Raw genomic sequence first — 20167 nt, 5'->3', positions numbered from 1 at the left:
CAGGACTTCCCAATCTGGAGAAACCTTTTAATTTGTATGTGGACTCAAAGAGTAATGTGGCTATTGGAGTCCTGACTCAAGAAAAGGGAAGTTGGCAACAGCCCATAGCTTATCTGTCAAAACAACTTTATGGAGTTTCAAAAGGATGGCCACACTGTCTAAAAATTCTAGCAGCCACAGCCCTCCTAATAGAGGAAGCTAATAAATTGACATTTGGACAACCAACCACAATTTATACAAGCCATGCAATCCGAGGGATATTAGAGACAAAGGGACACTTATGGATGACTAATTCCAGAATTTATAAGTATCAGGCCCTTCTTATCCACAACCCTCAAGTGACCCTGAAACAAACAAATGGTCTGAATCCGGCCACTTTGCTGCCAATACCAGGTCCTGAGGTTGAACATAATTGTATGCAAGTCATAGAAAGTCAATTCTCATGCAGACCTGATTTAACTGATGTGCCAATGAAAAATGTGGACTATAACTGGTTTACAGACGGATCCAGTTTTGTCTCAGCGGGCGAACGCTATGCTGGTTATGCAATAGTCTCTCTTGACGAAGTTGTAGAAAGTGGACCACTCCCCAAAGGCACAAGTGCTCAGGCAGCAGAACTATGGGCTCTAATACGGGCACTGGAGAGGGCACAGGATGAAAGTATTAATATTTGGACAGATTCTGAATATGCATTCCTCACATTACATGTACATGCTGCACTCTATAGAGAGAGAGGACTCTTGACAGGAGCAGGAAGAGAAATTAAACATCCTCTTTTGATTGAAAGACTCATCAAAGCTGTGCAGGGACCTAAAAGAGTAGTGTCGTGCACTGTAAAGGACATCAAAAGGGACAAAATGATGTAGCCCGAGGAAATACAGCAGCTGATGAAGCAAGGTTATCAGCAACTCGAGATAGCCAACCCTACCCTGACATGACAGCTTGTGTAGCATTAGAAATGCCAAGAGGACTGAGCCCTAAATATTCCAAAGCTGAGGAATTACAGGCAAGTGTAGACTTGCAAGGACACAAACAGGGAGAGTGGTACATACTCCCAGATGGAAGGATTTTTGTCCCTGAGAATTTAACCTGGCCAGTAGTAAAAGAAGCTCAGCTAACTACTTACATGGGGAAGAGTGCACTAACTGAAGCCCTCCGTCGTATTGTGTACATTAATCGCCTTCACTTGCTGTGTGCCCATGCAACCAAGAGATGTAATACCTGTGCCCAGGTTAATCCAAAACAAGGACCTACTCTTCCGCCAGGAAGCCAGCCTAAGGGATATCACCCCATGGATTCTTTAGTTGTTGATTTTACAGAAATGCCAAAATGTGGACTATATAAAGCAATGCTAGTTATGGTGTGTAATTATACTGGGTGGCCTGAATGTTTCCTTACCAAGACAAAGCATGCATGAGAAGTGGCTAGAATTTTACTCAAGACAGAATAGAGGAAAAGGTGACTAAGGTGTGCCTTGAAACTTGCCTTAAATGGGTGGATGCATTGCCACTAGCACTTTGGTCTGTGAGATGCACCCTTCAAAAGGGAATTAGGCTATCTCCTTATGAAATGATGTTTGGAAGACCTCCCCCTCATGAGTACTAATTTGAAAAATCATGTAGGGAACTTAAGTCAAATAGGGACTTCATGGGTGAGTCAAATGGTGGGAGAGTTAAATAAGCAAATACAAGAAATCCAACACTATTGTGTGTCCCTAAGCCCACCATTTCTGAGTACTCCCAGTCATAATATCCAAGTGGGAGACAAAGTATGGGTAAAACACTGGAAAGGGGAAAACTTGAAACCTAGATGGAAAGGCCCGTATATTGTGGTCATGTGTTCTCCCCTAGAAGTAAAAGCGTTAGAATCCAAGTCTTGGATTCACTGGACTTGAGTTAAGCCCGCAGCTGATGACTGTTGGGAGGCAGAGCAGGACGAGACCCGTCCTCTAGTGCTACACTTGAAGAACCGCCCCCTATAGCTGCCCTACCGGCAATGGGCAGGCAACATACGGGGGCAGAAGAGGCCCTACTGGTGTCACTCCGGAAGCTGACCCTCTACGTACGGCTGAAAACAAGGAGAAAAACAAGTGTTAATGTGTTAGGGATGGTTTGTGTGGTGTAGGTTGGACCTATCTCGAGAAATGGTAGTCCGACAATATATAGTCATAGGTGTAATGTGTCTGGCATTAGTGATCTTAATTATTTTGATTGTAACCTGCTGCATTGGAAACCTTTTCTTCTGGAATCACCCCACACCCAAAGTAACAAGTGTTGCACCTAAAATCACTAAGTGTGACTAAGGAAAGTGTGTATCTTCTGTGGACACTTATGTTTGAAACACCCTGGGAGTGGGTTCTTTGGAGTCTGTTGGGAGTCTTGGGATTGTGGATACTAAATTTAGCAAATAAGACTAGGCTTTGTGATTCATCCAATACTGATACTGTCCTTTCCCAAATTCCACCTAATCCCCTCCATCCTCCGGGCGTGGTAACCTTGTAATTGTAATTATTCCCCTTGTTGTGACTGTGAGTGTGGAATAGAAATAATAGAAAATGACATTGACCTATTTCAGGTTGTCAACCATGAATCTCCTATGGCTATGGATACTATTTACAAGTGGCCTATTGGGTAAGAAAGCCATGGATGGTAGTCCCAAATGTTGTGAGAATGGTCAGACAGTTCCTTTCACCCTAGAGGAAGGCTCAGGGGCTGTTGAAGAACCTGAAGGGACAAGTAAAGCCCAGGCTTTGGGGCCACTGGAGATACTCGGCAAAGAGGGACCGGAGCAAACCCACTCCTGGTCTTATTTCCCAGTGGGGAGTGCACCCCAGGCCAACCCCAGCTCCTAAACCTAAGCGTGTTATTCCTAGACTAAAACCAGGTTTGGAGCAATGAGTATAATCATAGATTTCATGCCTTTTCCATGAGTATGGCAGTGTGTTTGGAAGAGGATGGAGTCTTTTTCTTGTGTGGAGAAAATGTGTATGTATGTTTGCCTACTACTTAGACTGGAACTTGTACTCTGGTACACCTCTTCCCAAAGATGGGTGTTGTTAATGGGGAACAAGCCCTCCCTGTTCCTCTCATAGGACATGTGCAAAAAAAAGAGTACCTCTAGTGATACCCTTGTTACCTATCCGAGGAATAGGCACTGCAGTTGGAACAGGTGTGGGAGGCTTAGCCCATTCTACAACCCAGTTTAAACAGCTTTCTGAGGAATTTCAACAAGGCTAACTCAGATTGCTGGGACCTTGGTCGAAGTACAAGACCAAATAGATTCCTTGGCAGAAGTAGTCTTGCAGAACAGGCAGGCCCTAGACCTCCTGACAGCTGAAAAAGGTGGCTTGTGTCTCTTTTTAGGAGAAGAATGCTGCTTTTACATGAATAAATCAGGAATGGTCAGAGAAGTGGCAAAGGATCTGCAAGACAGAGCGTCCAGGATTAGCCAGAGACTCCAGGGAACTGACCAATGGTTCTCATGGTTACCAGGAACCGCATGGGTCAAGCAAGTGCTGTTCCTATTGCTCCGTGGAGTAGCGGGGTTAGCCTTCATCCCGTGTGTAATTCCCTTAATGAGGCAATTGGCTGTGAGATCAATGAAAGAGATAAGGATCGAAAAGGAATTGATTATGCTCGAGGGATCTTTGGAAAATGGATACACACCTGGGATTCCAAGGGAAAGAAGGGATCCGGATGGTGGAATATATGTGCGGTTTGGACCGTGGGGCTTAGAGAGAGTGCCTGAGGAGGATGAAGTCTAACTCATGGAATACTTCTTTCTCTCTCTGCTTGTCGCTATCTATCTCTATCTTGATAAGTGTCAGTTCAAAGTGTTGGTCTGTTATACTGTTCACCTATCCTAATATACAATGGTTTTGATCTTTGCTTGCTGGGGAAACTGGAATTGCTTGCCGAAATAAAGGAATATCATGGAAGGTGAGACTCCTTGTCCAAATGGAAATTGAGTCTCAACAGGGGGGAATGAGGCAGGCCATAAGGAAAAATATAAATAATACATATGGATGCTGTATGTCATAAATGTGAGGTAGGACACAACAGTGAGGCATAGACAATAATGCGTGTATTAGTTAGAAGAAGAAGAACAAGGAAATGGAAAATGTCAAACCACAAGTTCACCTGTGGGTCACATCTAATAAGCTAGCACACAGTTCAGTTGCAGCTAACCACATATGTCTCACTTGTAGCTAACCACATACATGGTACAGGAAACCTAGATGCTAGCAAAGAGACAGGTTTGCAAAACAATTTAGCAATGCAAAGGGGGGGCTAGAAATGAGCTAGAAGGGGGCCTGTAATTCATGTAACCAATCAGAATTAATAATTTACATTTCCGTGTTCTGTGACTTTTGAAGACTATAAATGTACCTGCTTGTTTCCTGGAAAGTTGTTCAGACATTGCCTTTGCTTTCTAATCTGAACCTTTTGCGCGCAAAATAAAACAAACTTCTTTTGATTCCGAGGTCTGAGTCTCTTAATTCTGCAACACACGAGTCATAAAAGAGCCAAGGTTGCCTACCCCTGCCCTAGTCCCAGGCCACTTTATGACTCATGGACTTCAAGTCCCAGAATTCCTGAGCCAGCCACGCTGAGGGGAAAGGGAGAGGTTTCCAAGCTGAGCCATGCTGGCTCAGGAATTCTGGGAGTTGAAGACCACGAGTCATAAAAGAGCCAAGGTTGCCTACCCCTGCCCTAGTCCCAGGCCACTTTATGACTCATGGACTTCAAGTCCCAGAATTCCTGAGCCAGCCACGCTGAGGGGAAAGGGAGAGGTTTCCAAGCTGAGCCAAGCTGGCTCAGGAATTCTGGGAGTTGAAGTCCACCAGTCATAAAAGAGCCAAGGTTGCCTACTCCTGGCCTAGGCCTAGGCCGCTTTATGACTCGTGGACTTCAACTCCCAGAATTCCTCAGCCAGCCACGCTGAGGGAAAAGGGAGAGGTTTCCAAGCTGAGCCATGCCGGCTCAGGAATTCTGGGAGTTGAAGTCCATGAGTCATAAAAAAGCCAAGGTTGCCTACCCCTGCGCTAGTGGTATAGAACAGAATGTCTGGAGGAGCTCAAACTTCATTGAGGAAAGCCTGTTTTAACTCAGAAGCTCATTTCCATTTTGTTCTGATGTTCCACATTGTGCTTTTCTGATATATAGTGACTCCTCATTATCTCATAGCTTCTAGCAAGATGTGAGGCGACCAGCTTTCCTTGAAAACTAGGCCCCGAATATAAAAATAACATCAAAGTTTTTAACTGTTGTAAAAACATACTAGAGATGAATAAAATGCACAGGATCACAGAAGAGGAAATTAGCTTGGAAATAAAATAATACGGCTGCTTCGAGCCCCTAACAGTTTTAATGACTTAAGTATTATTATTTTTTTCAAATGCAATCAATTTATCCTCCCTAATAATTAAGATGTGTATCTCTGGAAATCTCAAGTGTCATAGTGCAGAAAAACAGAATCCTGAAACCTATTTTTTAATTATTATTATTATTTAAATGTGCTAGCGGCTTGATTAAGCTATTTAAGGGCTTCTCATTATGCAAATCGTTTTAAGTAAAATGCTGAATCGGATTAATTTCTTTCCGCTTTTTTTTTGTAAAACCTGAACTCTTCTGTGATGAAACATATAACTACAAGGTTATTTTTTACTTTCTCTCTCCTATAACATCGCTCACTTACAGACGGAGAGGAACGTGACTGTGGTTCTCCTTAGTGAAATTATATGGGAACTTCTTCGTCCAAGCACGGGATGCCTTGAGCCGCTGCCTTTATATTTTCCAGATTACAGCATAGGTAAGGACAAAAATAAGTAAACATACTGTGCATCACTTTATTAGTATGTCTATCAAAGAACGAATAATTGTGACGTCTAAATCTTATTTCTATGAACTAGACCAGGGGTAAGCAAACCTGGCTCTTTCATGACTCGTGGACTTCAACTCCCAGAATTCCTCAGCCAGCCATGCTGAGGGGAAAGGGAGAGGTTTCCAAGCTAAGCCATGCTGGCTGAAGAATTCTGGGAGTTGAAGTCCACAAGTCATGAAGGGGCCATAGTTCCCCCATGCTGGCTGAGGAATTCTGGGAGTTGAAGTCCGCGAGTCATAAAAGAGCCAAGGTTGCCTACTCCTGGCCTAGACACATGAGGCTCAGTCTTTAGGTGCTGGATGGTGGGGATGGTTAGGAGCTAAGACACACACACACACACACACACACCGACACACCTGTCAAGGGACTGTAGATAGTCCTTAACTTACAACAGTTTGTTTAGTGACCGTTCGAAGTTATAATGGCAATGAAAAAAGTGACATGATGGTTTTTCACACTTTCGACCATTGCAGCCACCCCAGGGTCACGTGATAAAAATTCAGACGCTTGGCAACTAGCGTGTACTTCTGACGGTTGCAGCGTCCCGAGCTCATGCGATCCCCTTTTGCGACCTTCCGACAAGCAAAGTCAGTGGGGAAGGCGCCTTCACTTGAACAGCCCTGTCGCTAATTTAACGACTGCAGTGATTCACTTAGTAATTGTGGCCAGATAGGTCATAAAATGGGGCAAAGCTCATTTAACAGACGTCTCACTTGGCAACCGAAATTTTGGCCTCGACCGTGGTCGTAAGCCGAGGACTAGCTGTACAGCTAGGTTTCTTAAAGGCGGTCCTTGGTGAGTGACCACTCGTTCAGTGACTGTTCGAGCTTACGACCGCAAGCGAACGAGTGGCACTTAAAACCAGCTCTGGCTATCGTAAGTGTCCCACAACGCATAGTTTGCTTCCTCCAAGCAAAGTCAACGGGAAAGCTAGTAGGAAGACTAAAGTTGGGATCCACGTGAGGTCCTTGCTTAAGGACCAGCAGTAATTTGCGTAACAGGGACTGCTCAACCGCAGCGCGGGTCATTTGACATTGTGTTTCTCTTAGCCACGGAAATTCTGGCCGTCTGCTGTCTTCCTCTTTTCCTCCTCCTGTTCTCGAATACTATCTATCCAGTCCAGTGATTCTCAGCCTGTGGTCCGTGGATCCCTGGGGGGGCTGCCGATATCGTCCCGGGGGGTGTCTGTGAAGACCTGGGGGAAAAAAAGTTATGATTTAAATCTTGAGTTAAGTCTTGGGGGTCCGTGGCCAGAAAAGGTATTTAAAAGGGGTCTGCGGTAAAGAAACGGTTGAGAACCACCGATCTCGTTCATGTTGGTCATTATGGCACGTTTGATTTTCTAGTATATTTAGCTGCCAGCCAAATTCCCAACATTATTCCAGCCAGAATCCTCTGTGATCTTTTTATGATGTCCTCCTTTCGGCCCGCTGGCCTTACCTTCCCCCTCCAATGAAAACGGGTTTCTCTTCCCAGAAAATTATCAGCAAAGTGAATGCAGACATAGCACAGGCGGTCCTCGACTTACAACAGTGGGTTTCGTGACCGTTCAAAGTTAACAATGGCACTGAAAAAAAAGCCTGACTTACGACCGTTTTTCACAGTTACGAACTTTGCAGCATCCCCGTGATCAAAATTCAGACGCTTTTGGCAACCGGTTCATAATTTACGACCGTGGCTGTGTCCCAAGGCCATGGGGGTCACCTTTTGTGACCTTCTGACCAGCAAAATCAACGGGGAAGCCAGATTCACTTAATAGCCGTGTTACTAACTTAGCAACTGCAGTGATTCACTTAACAACCGAGGCAAGAAAGGTCATAAAATGGAGCAAACTCCGCTTAACAAATATTTCATTGAATGGAAATTGTGGTCGTAAGTCAAGACTGCCTGTATCTCAGAAGTTTTAATGGTGGGTATGGTGGCAAGCAGTATATTAATTAGAAGCATCTTTATTTTCCACTAATCAGTCATCACTCTCAGAATGACGTAGTAAGAAAAACATAAAACACATAGTGTAAAATACAAATATGAGATAATAATAATAATAATAATAATAATAATAATAATAATAATAATAATAATAATAATAATAATAATAATAATAATAATATAATTTCTATACCGCCCTTCTCCCGAAGGACTCAGGGCGGAGTACAGGGCAATAAATACAATAAAAAATACAATGTACAAATTTAAGAAAGAATTAAATAATGTAGCCCAATTACAATAAAAATTAATAAGATTAATATTAAAATACCCCACACCCATCAGACCAGGCCGGCTTGTTCAAATAAGTAAGTTTTAAGTAAGATAATCAACAAATAATGTTAACTTGCCTGACAGTTGATAATCACTGTATAAATGAACAAGGACCCTAAGGGACATATTAACAAAATGTTTGCCTGATGTTGTAAAAAAGGTAGTTTCATTGCTTGAGGCTTAGGAGATTGCTTTGATCATTCTGGGAATCTTGATAGAAAAGAAGGAATTGTGGTAGATGCTTTCTTCAAAGAGAATTGTATCTGCAAGGAAATTGAAAGCACGATACGATGATTTTAATTAAGAAGACTTGGGTTGCCTGTCTTTGCCTTCATAATTAGAATGTTACCTGATAAATGAGAGCGAGCTGAATAGCTAAAAGGAAATACTTTTTTTTTTTTTTGCAAAATGGCTGGAGCTGTAACAGCAGGTTTCTTGGTCTTATTGTATATAAAAATATTGTTCTGTGTGATGTCTCCTGAATTTTACTACTGAAAGCAATGCAGTAAGTCACTCTATGAGCTTTAATGGAAAACCGTGCTTTTGTTTTTAATTCAAATAGGACATCTGCAGAAGATTCTGTCCCATGACCATCCTCCAGAATATTCGTTTGATTTTTATGCTGCATATATCAATATTCTCCTTGGAGTCTTCTATCCAGTCTGCAGGGACTTGAAGGAGCTCCAGCATCTGGTGAGAGATCTCTTTGGCGTTCTTCAAAGATAAGATAAGATAAGATAAGATAATCTTTATTATCACTTCTTTCTGTGAACACACTGGCATACATTAAAAAAATGAAATGCTGAGGCCCACTCTCCAAAGACCTTAAAGATCCACTAAATGGCCTGTGATTTATATATGCATATATGAATAGAATAGAATAGAATAGAATAGAATAGAGGATAGGACAGAACAGAACAGAACAGAATAGAATAGAATAGAATAGAATAGAATAGAATAGAATAGAATAGAATAGAATAGAATAGAATAGAATAGAATAGAATAGAATAATAGAATAGAATATAGGACAGGACAGGATAGAAGAGAAGAGAAAAGAGAAGCTGGAAGGGACCTTGGAGGTCTTCTAGTCCAGCCCCCTGCTCCAGCAGGAGAACCTACACCATTTCAGCTGACTCAGGAATTCTGGGAGTTGAAGTCCATGAGTCGTAAAAGAGCCGAGGTTGCCTACCCCTGGTCTAGTCTCTTCTTAAAAATCTCCAGTGATGGAGCGCCCACAATTTCTGGTGGCAAGCCGTTCCACTTGTTGATTGTCCTCACTGTCAGGAAGTTTCTCCTTAATTAAAGGTGGCTTCTCTCCTTGATCAGCTTCCAACCATTGTTTCTCGTCCTTCCCTCTGGTGCTCTGGTGAATAACCCCCTCCTCTTCTTTGTGGCAGCCCCTCAAATACTGGAACGCTGCTATCATGTCTCCCCTATTTCTTCTTTTCTCTAGACTAGCCAAACCCAAGTCCCGCAGCCGTTCTTCGTACGTTTTGGTCTCCAGATCTTTTAAGTTCCAAATGATACCAAATAAACTTTGCCCTCTTATCTTACAGGCTGCGCTTAATTTTTCCAAATATTGTGAACCTGTGGTCCAAGGCGAGGGTGAGTATTTTACTTCCAGTTTTGCCTTGTCATAGATAACACATATGTTGATCGGTGCAGTGGCCTAGAGGTGAAGATGCTCACCTCCCACTCAGAAGGTTGAGAGTTCAATCCTAGGCAGTGGCAGATGTTTCTCTATCAGGGCTTGAAGAGGAAATATCTGCTGCGAACTCCGCATGGGCGTCAGGAAGGGCATCCGGCCAGTAAACACTCAGCTCCACTCAGTCATCTCGACTCCACCCCGATAAAAGGGATTAAAGGGTCCCCCAAAGGGAAAAAATAATAGATACACACATGCTAGTTCAATAGGAGACAAGAATTACACCAGAAAGTAGAGAACACGAAGCTATGTGGGAAATATCTCAGAAGTAAGTAGTGGCAAACAGTTTCCATATTTTGGGCCATAAAACTCCATGGAAATGTCACCGAGAGTCAAACTAGACTGAAATGATTGTTTACCTACACACACACACACACACACACACACACACACACACAAATATATTCTATTGATTTTTTTAAAAAAACATGAATCACTTAATAATTGGTGAACAGTGTGTTGTCTGGGTTACATTTGTAAAACAATCATTAACAATTTCTATAATCCATATTCCACATAATAATTGTAGTTGATTTCCTCTTTCCCCAAAATATCTTCCTTTTGCAAACATGTGAGTTAATACAATTCTTATTGTTTTGATAAAACAACAATTGAATATGTAATTCCCCCCCCAATATTCCTAAAAATAATCATCACATCGTTATAATATTTCATTTCTATTCAGTCATTCTGGTTGCCTTATCATAGATCCTGTTACAATCCTTATTTTAGTTTATTTCTCCCACCAAATTCTAGATATTCTCACTGGTGAAGATTTTCTCAAAAATTAATTACATTTACGTTTACAAATTTACAAAATCTTGTTTTTTTCCGTATAAGCCATCTCACACTTTTTTACATTTCTTAAGAAATAGATAAAATGATGAAAAAAAGAAAAGAGAGGAAAAGAAACATAAGAAATAACATATTACTTAAAATATATGTCCCTCCAAGGCTAATAGATATTTACTTCCTCAATTTCTTCTTCTTTTTAGCCACAATTAAGAATATATTTAATCTTTAAACATTCCATTTTTTAACTTAATACTTAATATGTGGGAAGTAGAATGCCCCTGGGAAATAGACTGCTATCCTTCTTATTCCAGATCTTAAATATGACCCCTGTACTATTGAAATGTAGCCATTTTGCTGCCAAGTTTGCCATTACGGTCTCTGACCGGTGAGCGTGGGAGATTCGCGTGGATCACTTGCTTGCCCACCTGTGAGAAAGCCATGAAAAAAAAAATTTCCAAGTAAAATCACGGACAGACTTTTTTTTATTTTACAGCTCATCTTTCCTGCTTGGAAAGTTCTGTGGGTTCGAGCTTGACGTTTCCTGTGTTAGAAATTGCTGGACAAAGTGGGACCGGTTGGGTCACCATTTCAGAAATATTTCCTTACCTAAACAGCGAAGCGGAACGATCGCGGGCAGGCAAAAAGGCATTAGCAGCAGAGATGACTTGACTATCCTGTTGGTTTCCAGATTGATTTTCTTACGGGAAGCTGGTGGAAACAACAATAATGTGATTGGCTGATCGCCGCAGTACCGAAACAGCCAAACCTTTGCCAAATTTCAATCCTGTGGGGCCTGGGTTTTGAACACATTTAAATTAGCCCATTGGAGGCAAGTTGATTCAAAAATTGTTGACCTACCGCAGCGGTCCCCAACCTTTCCGGCCTTGGCAGATGGACGGGGAGCGAAAGGGCAAATGGAGTTCTGTGTGAGTGGCAGGTGCGTGCGCTCGTGCAAATGGAGCACGTCTCCATCGCTCACACAAGTGGAGCTGCACGCGCTCCCTCGCACGCTGCTTGTGTGACCCAGTTCCGAACGGGCCGTGACTATGGGCCACAACCCGGGGTTGGGGACCCCCCTAGATTCAAAAGTTACTGAAAATAATTTGTCCACGTTGGCTAGATATTCTGGAGCTTCCAAGACAGAATGCATGGAGTCAAGAGAAAAGATGAATAAAACGGGCGGTAACTGTTATATAGCTGGAGGCTTTTGAGGGATAAACCCTGATTAAGTTGTCTTTCCACGGTACAGCGAATGAACGCGACACACGCCGGCTGTGGAAAAATATTGAATCCCATCTGAAGAAAGCGATGCAAACAGTTTATCTTCGAGAAATATCAAGGTAACTGCTTCTCTTCCTTCTCTGTTTTTTGTTTTTTACAGCAACCTCGAACTATCTATGTTGTTGTTAGCTGCGAAGTCGTGTCTGACCCCTCGCGACCCCATGGATGACGTTCCTCCAGGCCTTCCTGTCCTCTACCATCTTCTGGAGTCCATTTAGGCTCACGCCTCCTGCTTCAGTGACTCCATCCAGCCACCTCGTTCTCTGTCGTCCCCTTCTTCTCTTGCCCTCAATCTTCCCCAGCATGAGGCTCTTCTCCAGTGAGTCCTTCCTTCTCATGAGGTGGCCAAAGTCTTTGAGTTTCCGCTTCAGGATCTGGCCTTCCAAAGAGCAGTCAGGGTTGATCTCCTCTAGGACTGACCGGTTTGATCGCCTTGCAGTCCAAGGGACTCGCAGGAGTCTTCTCCAGCACCAGAGTTCAAAGGCCTCAATTCTTTGACCCTCAGCCTTTTTTACGGTCCAGCTTTCACAGCCATACATTGCAACTGGGAAGACCAGGGCCTTGACTATACACACTTTTGTTGGCAGGGTGATGTCTCTGCTTTTTAGTGTGATGTCTAGGTTTGCCATGGCTTTCCTCCCCAGGAGCAAGCCTCTTTTATACCTTTCCCAATCATTACGGGTGTCCCTATCTTTTTTTAAACTCTGCCTAATATGGGTAAGAGTTTTATGTTTTTTTACTAATGAAAAAAATGCAGTTATTCAAGTGGTACCGAAGACAGGGAGGTATGGAAAGTTTCTCGTATGGCTTTGCTATTAAAAGCAGTCGCAGATAAGGGCAAAGTACAGATGAATAATGTTTTGTCTCATTCTTCTGTTGGATTATTCAGCAACACATTTCAAAGGGGTCTTTTAATTAACATCTGTTGCTAACACTTCCTGATATAATTTCTTGTATTTACCTTATGCTGAATCCAGTAAGGATCACACGTAATTTTGAATAATAAATGTTGATCTTAGTTTAGGTGCTGAAATGTGTGAGTGTGACTGATAAATTTCATTTGGTCTTTTTTTTTCCTCCCTTCTTTGATTCACATCTAGTATTGATATAATTTGTACGGTTAATTAGCAAAACTGTTTCTGATTCCCTGCTGGACTTGTATATTTTGAGATAGTTGGGAAAGGTATAAAAGACGCTTGCTCCTGGGGAGGAAAGCCATGGCAAACCTAGACAGCACACTAAAAAGCAGAGACGTCACCCTGCCAACAAAAGTGCGTATAGTCAAGGCCATGGTCTTCCCAGTTGCAATGTATGGCTGTGAAAGTTGGACCCTAAGAAAGGCTGAGCGCCAAAGAATTGAGGCCTTTGAACTATGGTGCTGGAGAAGACTCCTGCGAGTCCCTTGGACTGCAAGGCGATTAAACCGGTCAGTCCTAGAGGAGATCAACCCTGACTGCTCTTTAGAAGGCCAGATCCTGAAGCTGAAACTCAAATCCTTTGGCCACCTAATGAGAAGGAAGGACTCACTGGAGAAGAGCCTGGGAAAGGTTGAGGGCAAGAGAAGAAGGGGACGACAGAGAGTGAGGTGGCTGGATGGAGTCACCGAAGCAGTAGGTGTGAGCCTAAATAGACTCCAGAAGATGGTAGAGGGCAGGAAGGCCTGGAGGAACGTTGTCCACGGGGTCGCGATGGGTCGGAGACGACTTTGCAACTAACAACAACAACGAGGGAAAGGTAGCTGCTGTATGTGTGGATGAAATTTTCTGTTTTGTACCTAGGGCAAAAGCATCACAAGCATCACAAAGGAACATTTTTACAAAATGTTTAAAGTTACACCTGGTTTTGTCTCCATTTGTCAAGCTGTCTGTTCAGTAGAATAATCTCGTATCGTGCCTGTTGTAGATGTACTGTTAAACAATTTTAACTGCCTTACTGCTTCAATCCCAAAGAATCCCAAATGTATCCTCTTTTAAAAGTGAAACATAAAAAAAACAAACCCTTGCCTTTCGCCGCGGCAAACGCAGGGCTTTTAAATGGCTGCCTACCTTGTCTTTTCAGCTCCCAATGGGAACGATTACAGCAAGATAATGGAGAAACTGGACAAGTAAAAGGTACGTGTAGCAACAATAGCTTGGCTGTGTAAATTATTGATGACAAAGAGAGCCTTACAACTCAGAGCAAATCAGCCACCGTTACCGAGCAAGCATGTATAAGTATACCAGCATCTTTAAATAAAAAAATAAAATAAATCCAATGAAAAACAAATAAAAAAAAAATCTTAAGCTGTCGGCAAGAACCTTTAAATTGATTTTTTTTTTTAACGTGAGCTTTTAAGTTGTCAGATTCAATATTTCTTTGTTTGACTGTTTCCCCCTCACCCACCCCCCAGGACTTTCAGCTCATGCTCATGTAGAACTGCCATATTACTCCAAGTTTCTTCTGATAGCAGCTTACCTCGCCTCTTACAATCCTGCCAGGACAGATAAAAGATTCTTTGTGAAGGTAATTAGAGGTTGGTTGTTTTGGTCTTTAAAATGTTGCAGATTCAAATAAGCTACCTAAAGGGGGGAAAAATGAGAAAAAAGGGGAAGTGCGAAAAGCAATGCAGTTCGGAAAAGAACGGGAGAAAAGATAAAAGAAGCAACATCTGATCTCCTTTGCAGAATTTGGACAGAGAGGACCACTGGTCTGAAAGAGGCCATTTACCGTATTTATCGGCGTATAACACGCACCGGCGTATAACACGCACCTCATTTTAAAAAGGAAATTTCAGGAAAAAAACGTAAATTATATCGGCGTATAACACGCACACATCATTTGCCCCCTGTTTTCAGGAAGAAAAAGTGCGTGTTATACGACGATAAATACGGTATGTCAAAGTTGAACAGCCCTCTGTCAACTGATGTGACACCATCCATCACCTGTCCTCAGTTAACTTGACTTTTTCCTGGGCTTTTGGCTGGCAGACTCTATCCCCCCTATCCAGAATATGGATAGAGAGGATAATAGAGTCTGCCAGCCAAAAGCCCAGAAAAATTCAAATTTAACTGAGGATGTAAAAGCAAGCAACTATTTCTAGTAGAAATAAATTTAAATTAAGGCCAGACAGACATTTGGATTTAAAAAATAAATTGGATGGGAAAGACTTACCTCAATAACTTTTTGACCTGACCTGCTGGCTTCCCGGTTGACTCAAATGGCAGTCCTGTGATTGCAGGGCTCTTGGCAACAAGTCATCAGTGTGGTCAGGTTGCTAAGCACCCAGGTCACACAATCCTGTGACTACAAAGGTGCTGGGGCAGCCGGAACGCTTGAGAACCAGTTCTAGCCACGATTAGTTCAGCACCATCCTGGCTGTAGGTTGATAGCAGGCATTCCAAGCTGGAAGCTCTATTGCTTTTTATTGTTACCTCAATAGTTAATGGAAGAAAAATAAAATGAATTATAGTTGAATTAGGCACGCGAAAATACACTGATTCTCCAACGTCTTCTAGCCAGAGGCCAGTTCCGTAAACATCTGCCTGATAACTAATTTCTTCTTTTTGTTTGCAGCATCATGGGAAAATTAGGAAGGTAAACTTTCAGAAGAAACACGAAAAGGTATTTTTAGCTTTGTGTTTCTGATCCATATAAAATTTTGTGCGCTCTGTGTGTGTGTGTGTGTGTGTGTGTGTGTGTGTGTGTGTGTGTGTGTGTGTATATATATATGTATGTATGTATGTATGTATGTATGTGTGTATGAATATATATGTGAGTTTGTGTGTGTATGTATGTATATGTAGATAGATAGATAGATAGATAGATAGATAGATAGATAGATAGATAGATAGATAGATAGATAGATAGATAGATGATAGATAGATAGATAGATAGAATTGTTTAAGGTACAGATGATAAGTATGAAAAGGGTAAATTCGGAAGAATTTAAGCAAATGAAGAGTGCCCCACTTAGAAATGATGTTTCTCTTAAGAGTACAATAGAGAGAGTCCTCTATTTATGACCGGTTGCTTAACTACCTTTTAACATTACAGACTTCAAAAAAAAGCCAGTTACGACTTGAACTTACAACTGCTGTCTCCTCCCCACCCCCCACCCCGTGTTAATGTGATCACATTTTGGGCACCTGGCAACCACGTTGCACTTAACTGGTTGTAGCCTTCTGTGGTCACGTGAGCCCAATGTGTGACTTTTGCCAGGTTCCGGCAAAAAAAACCCGTCCATTCAGGAGAGTGGATTTGCTTCATGACCATGCGGTTTTCTTTTTACGACCCTTGTAAAAATGGTCCTAAAAGCAAGTCTGGATGCGGTGCCTAGATTCAATATGTTTTTAAGGTGCTTTTAATATACGTATTGGACTTGCCCAGAGTTGTCTTGGACTTAGGAAACCTTAAGAAATTGAAATAATAATAATAATTCATAACCATCACTATGTATCTGAACTATGACACTAAATTCATTAAAGCTTATTTCTATGTGCATGTGGGTTTTGGCAGCTGAAGTAGTCAAGTTAACAAAATTAATTCTGCAAGATTCCAAGCAAGTGCCATTAACTATTTCTTTTTTTAAAAAAATAAAAACAGACCAGCAACCATCTTCTGGGGCCAAAGCCCTTCCCACTGGACAGATTGCTAGCCATACTCTACAGCATTGTGGACAGCCGAATCCCTCCGACTGCAAATATATTTTCCCAGGTGAGTGAAACTGTCCTGTCTTTAGAGCCTTGACCCAAATTTCAGACCTCGTTTTCTTATTTAGGAAATAATCACGAACTTTTTACCGCCAATGTTACAGTTGCAGGTATTCTCCAACTTACCGCAGTTCCTTTAGTGACAGTGCAAAAGTTAACAACAGCATTGGAAAAAGCCTAGCCTACAGGCAATCCTTGGTCATTCTTGGTTAATGACTGCTCTGTTTAACAACCATTCAGAGCTAAGATGGCCCTGAAAAACTAACTATTATCAGGCATGAACAATTCAGGCTAGTTACTTTATTGTGTTGAGCCTATAATGCAGGAATTTCCCCAGTCTGGCAGCCTGTGCCTGGTAACAATTAGATAACAATTCAATAGATTTATTTAACTTACATGCAGAGCACATCATGAGAAAGGCAGGGCTAGATGAATCAAAAGTTGGAATTAAGATTGCCGGGAGAAATATCAACAATCTAAGATATGCAGATGATACCACTCTAATGGCAGAAAGTGAAGAAGAACTAAAGAGCCTCTTGTTGCGGGTGAAGAAGGAGACTGCAAAAGTTGGGTTGAAACTTAACATTAAGAAAACCAAGATCATGACATCCGGCCCTCTCAATTCCTGGCAAATAGATGGGGAAGAAATGGAGGTAGTGACAGATTTTATTTTCCTGGGCTCCAAGATCACTGCAGATGGGGACTGCAGCCAAGAAATTAAAAGACGCTTGCTCCTGGGGAGGAAAGCCATGGCAAATCTAGACAGCACACTAAAAAGCAGAGACATCACCCTGCCAACAAAAGTGCATATAGTCAAGGCTGTGGTCTTCCCAGTTGCAATGTATGGCTGTGAAAGTTGGACCATAAGAAAGGTCGAGCGCCAAAGAATTGAGGCCTTTGAACTGTGGTGCTGGAGAAGACTCCTGCGAGTCCCTTGGACTGCAAGGCGATCAAACCGGTCAGTCCTAGAGAAGATCAACCCTGGCTCTTTAGAAGGCCAGATCCTGAAGTTGAAGCTCAAAATACTTTGGCCACCTGATGAGAAGGAAGGACTCACTGGAGAAGAGCCTCATGCTGGGAAAGGTTGAGGGCAAGAGAAGAAGGGGACGACAGAGAATGAAGTGGCTGGATGGAGTCACTGAAGCAGGAGGTGTGAGCTTAAATGGACTCCAGAAGATGGTAGAGGACAGGAAGGCCTGGAGGAACGTTGTCCATGTGGTTGCGAGGGGTCGGACACAACTTCGCAACTAACAACAATCAATAGATTTACAGAGAGTCAGCCGTGGCCTTGTTGTAGTTGCGCAGTGACTCCAGACTAGCCATTTGTAGGTTTCACACTTGGCTTCTGGCAAGCAGAGTAAATGGAGAAGAAGGCAATAAAAAAGCAAGTTGCAGTCATGTGATATCTCACTTACTGACCAAGGTGATTGCACTTAATAAAAATGGCCAAAGTAACATAAGTGACCCAGGCAGAGACTCATGATTTTTCATTTAAGAAGTGCATGCTTCTTCTTTGCCTCCCAAATGTACGTGTGGCTTATTCTGCAATGATTTGATTTTTATCATGTGAATGTGCACTAGATGGCACTGTATCCTCACGAATAAAAACCCACTTAGGGCAATTTTATAAAATAAAATGAAAATTGTAACAAACAGGAGTTGGGGGAAACTAACTGCTCATGGGATATAAAAAAATATCCCCTTTTTAATATCTCCCATAAAGGGACAGTTGAATATTCGACCTACTTAATTGAACGATGAATATATGAATACACACTACAGCTACAATTTTCTGTACAGTTAATATGGCTTTGCTTTTATTTATATAAAGCAACTTTTGTGGATAAGTAAAATGGCTCTGTCCTTTTCAAATTTGTTCGCTCATTCTGCTTTCTCACATCGTCAACTTTTTGTAAGTGCCTTTCTTCTTTCATTTTGAGCTTTTGGTGGTCTTCCTAGTTTGCGCATCAATCTGAAGTCCGGAAAAGCGGAATTCTGTTAACGTTGGAATGACGAGAAATAGCAGTCGGCTGCTTCCAACTCAGCAATTATTTTAGGTCCATTGGAAACACAAGGGTTTGACTTTGGGGTCAAAAATAAAAGGCTAAGATCACAGTTCATCTATTATCAGAGCTTTAAAGAGTAATTTAAAGTGACATAACCAGTTTGGGTATCTTTAAGCTGAAGAAGATAATCTTCCTTCCATTTCTTTGTTTGATGATTAACATACAATGCTCAGCTTGAAATCACCAGTCTGTAATTAGTTTTTTTTTTGATTGCCCTCTTCCTGGGATCTTCTGATTGATTGAAGAAACCCGTGTGTTTTATTTGGACAACGTGGAAATAGGAAAGCCTGCTTCTCAAATAGGTGAACACAGCCCTGAACACTTTCAAAGCTAAATGATAACTGTCTTTGTTGTGTTGGGAGTCATTGCAGAATAACAGAAATACAGAGTTGGAAGGGACCTTGGTTGTTTTCTAGTCCAACCCTTAAGCAGGACAGGGCTTTTCAACCAGTGGTACGGGTACCACCTGTGGTACATTGGCACCTGGCAGGTGGTACGCAACCATCCTAGAAAAGGTAGCGTGGGAGGGGAATGAGCTGAACCGGTGGCAGCACCGCACAAGCCTGAGCGAGAGGCGGCTGGAGCTGCAGGGCTGTCAGGGCTCAGCGGAAGTGCCAGGATCAGTGCCAGGCTCCAGCTGGAGCTCGGCGCTGATCCCGGCGCTTCTGCTGAGCCCAATAGAAGCGCCGATCAGCTGGAACGTTGCAGCATCTCCTGGGTCTTGTGATTTACATACAGATACTTGGCAACTGATTCATATTTATGATGGTCATAGTGTCCCAGGGTCATGTGAAGTGACCAAAACCTGCTGCAACCACCCAGCAGATGGGGGGGGAATAAAAACCAACCCCCCCACTCCACACCCGCTGCCAATCCTCAACAGAAATGCTCACAACAACGAAAACCTCAGACGAGGAGGAAGAGCGCCGCCAGGCGGGCGGGCAGGTGTCTTGCTCGGTTGTGGCTTGGGGGGGGCACTTTTTTCAGTACCATTGTAACTTCAAACAGTGACTAAGTGAACTGTTGTAAGTTGAGGACTACCTGTACTTCATCACTTTTTTCCTTTTTGGGGGGAGGGGTCATCGAGTTTTTGACACCTTGCTAGGCGACTGGTGGTACTCGGATGTTGCCATATCCTAAAAGTGGTACAATGGGTGAAAAGGTTGAAAAGCCCTGAAGTAGGAGACCCTATAGCATTCCAGACCAATGGATTGTCCAATCTCTTCTTCGAAGTCTTCAGTGAGGGAGCATCCACAACTTCTGGAGGCAAGGAGTTCCACTGGTTAATTGTTCTGTCAGGAAATTTCTCCTTAGGTCTAGGTTGCTTCTCTCCTTGATTCGTTTCCATCCGTTGCTTCTTATCCTGCCTTCTGGTGCTTTGGAGAAGAGCTTGACTGCCTCTTCTTTGGGGCAGTCCCTCAGATATTAGAACACTTCTATCATGTCACTCCTAGTCCTTTTAATTAGACAAGGTAAAGGTTCCCCCCCCC

General features: G+C 42.5%; 1 protein-coding gene across 5 annotated transcripts in view; it reads left to right on the top strand.

The window, feature by feature from the left end:
- The window catches only part of ORC5 (origin recognition complex subunit 5), a 90457-nt gene that overhangs the window by 18168 nt on the left and 52122 nt on the right, over positions 1-20167 (top strand). For all 5 annotated transcript variants that reach the window (XR_014026946.1, XM_081331325.1, XM_081331324.1 and 2 more), the window contains 8 exons: positions 5700-5811; positions 8705-8835; positions 9699-9747; positions 11892-11982; positions 13982-14034; positions 14313-14425; positions 15476-15523; positions 16505-16615. Coding sequence is in view for 4 of the 5 variants with exons in the window: in XM_081331325.1 (XP_081187451.1) it covers positions 5700-5811; positions 8705-8835; positions 9699-9747; positions 11892-11982; positions 13982-14034; positions 14313-14425; positions 15476-15523; positions 16505-16615 (708 nt within the window). In the remaining variant the exon portion in view is untranslated. The remainder of the gene's footprint in view (positions 1-5699; positions 5812-8704; positions 8836-9698; positions 9748-11891; positions 11983-13981; positions 14035-14312; positions 14426-15475; positions 15524-16504; positions 16616-20167) is intronic.

Source organism: Vipera berus, assembly GCF_964194415.1.
Source record: "Vipera berus genome assembly, chromosome: 6".
Classification (NCBI taxonomy): domain Eukaryota; kingdom Metazoa; phylum Chordata; class Lepidosauria; order Squamata; family Viperidae; genus Vipera; species Vipera berus.
This window is presented reverse-complemented; position numbering and strand designations above follow the sequence as displayed.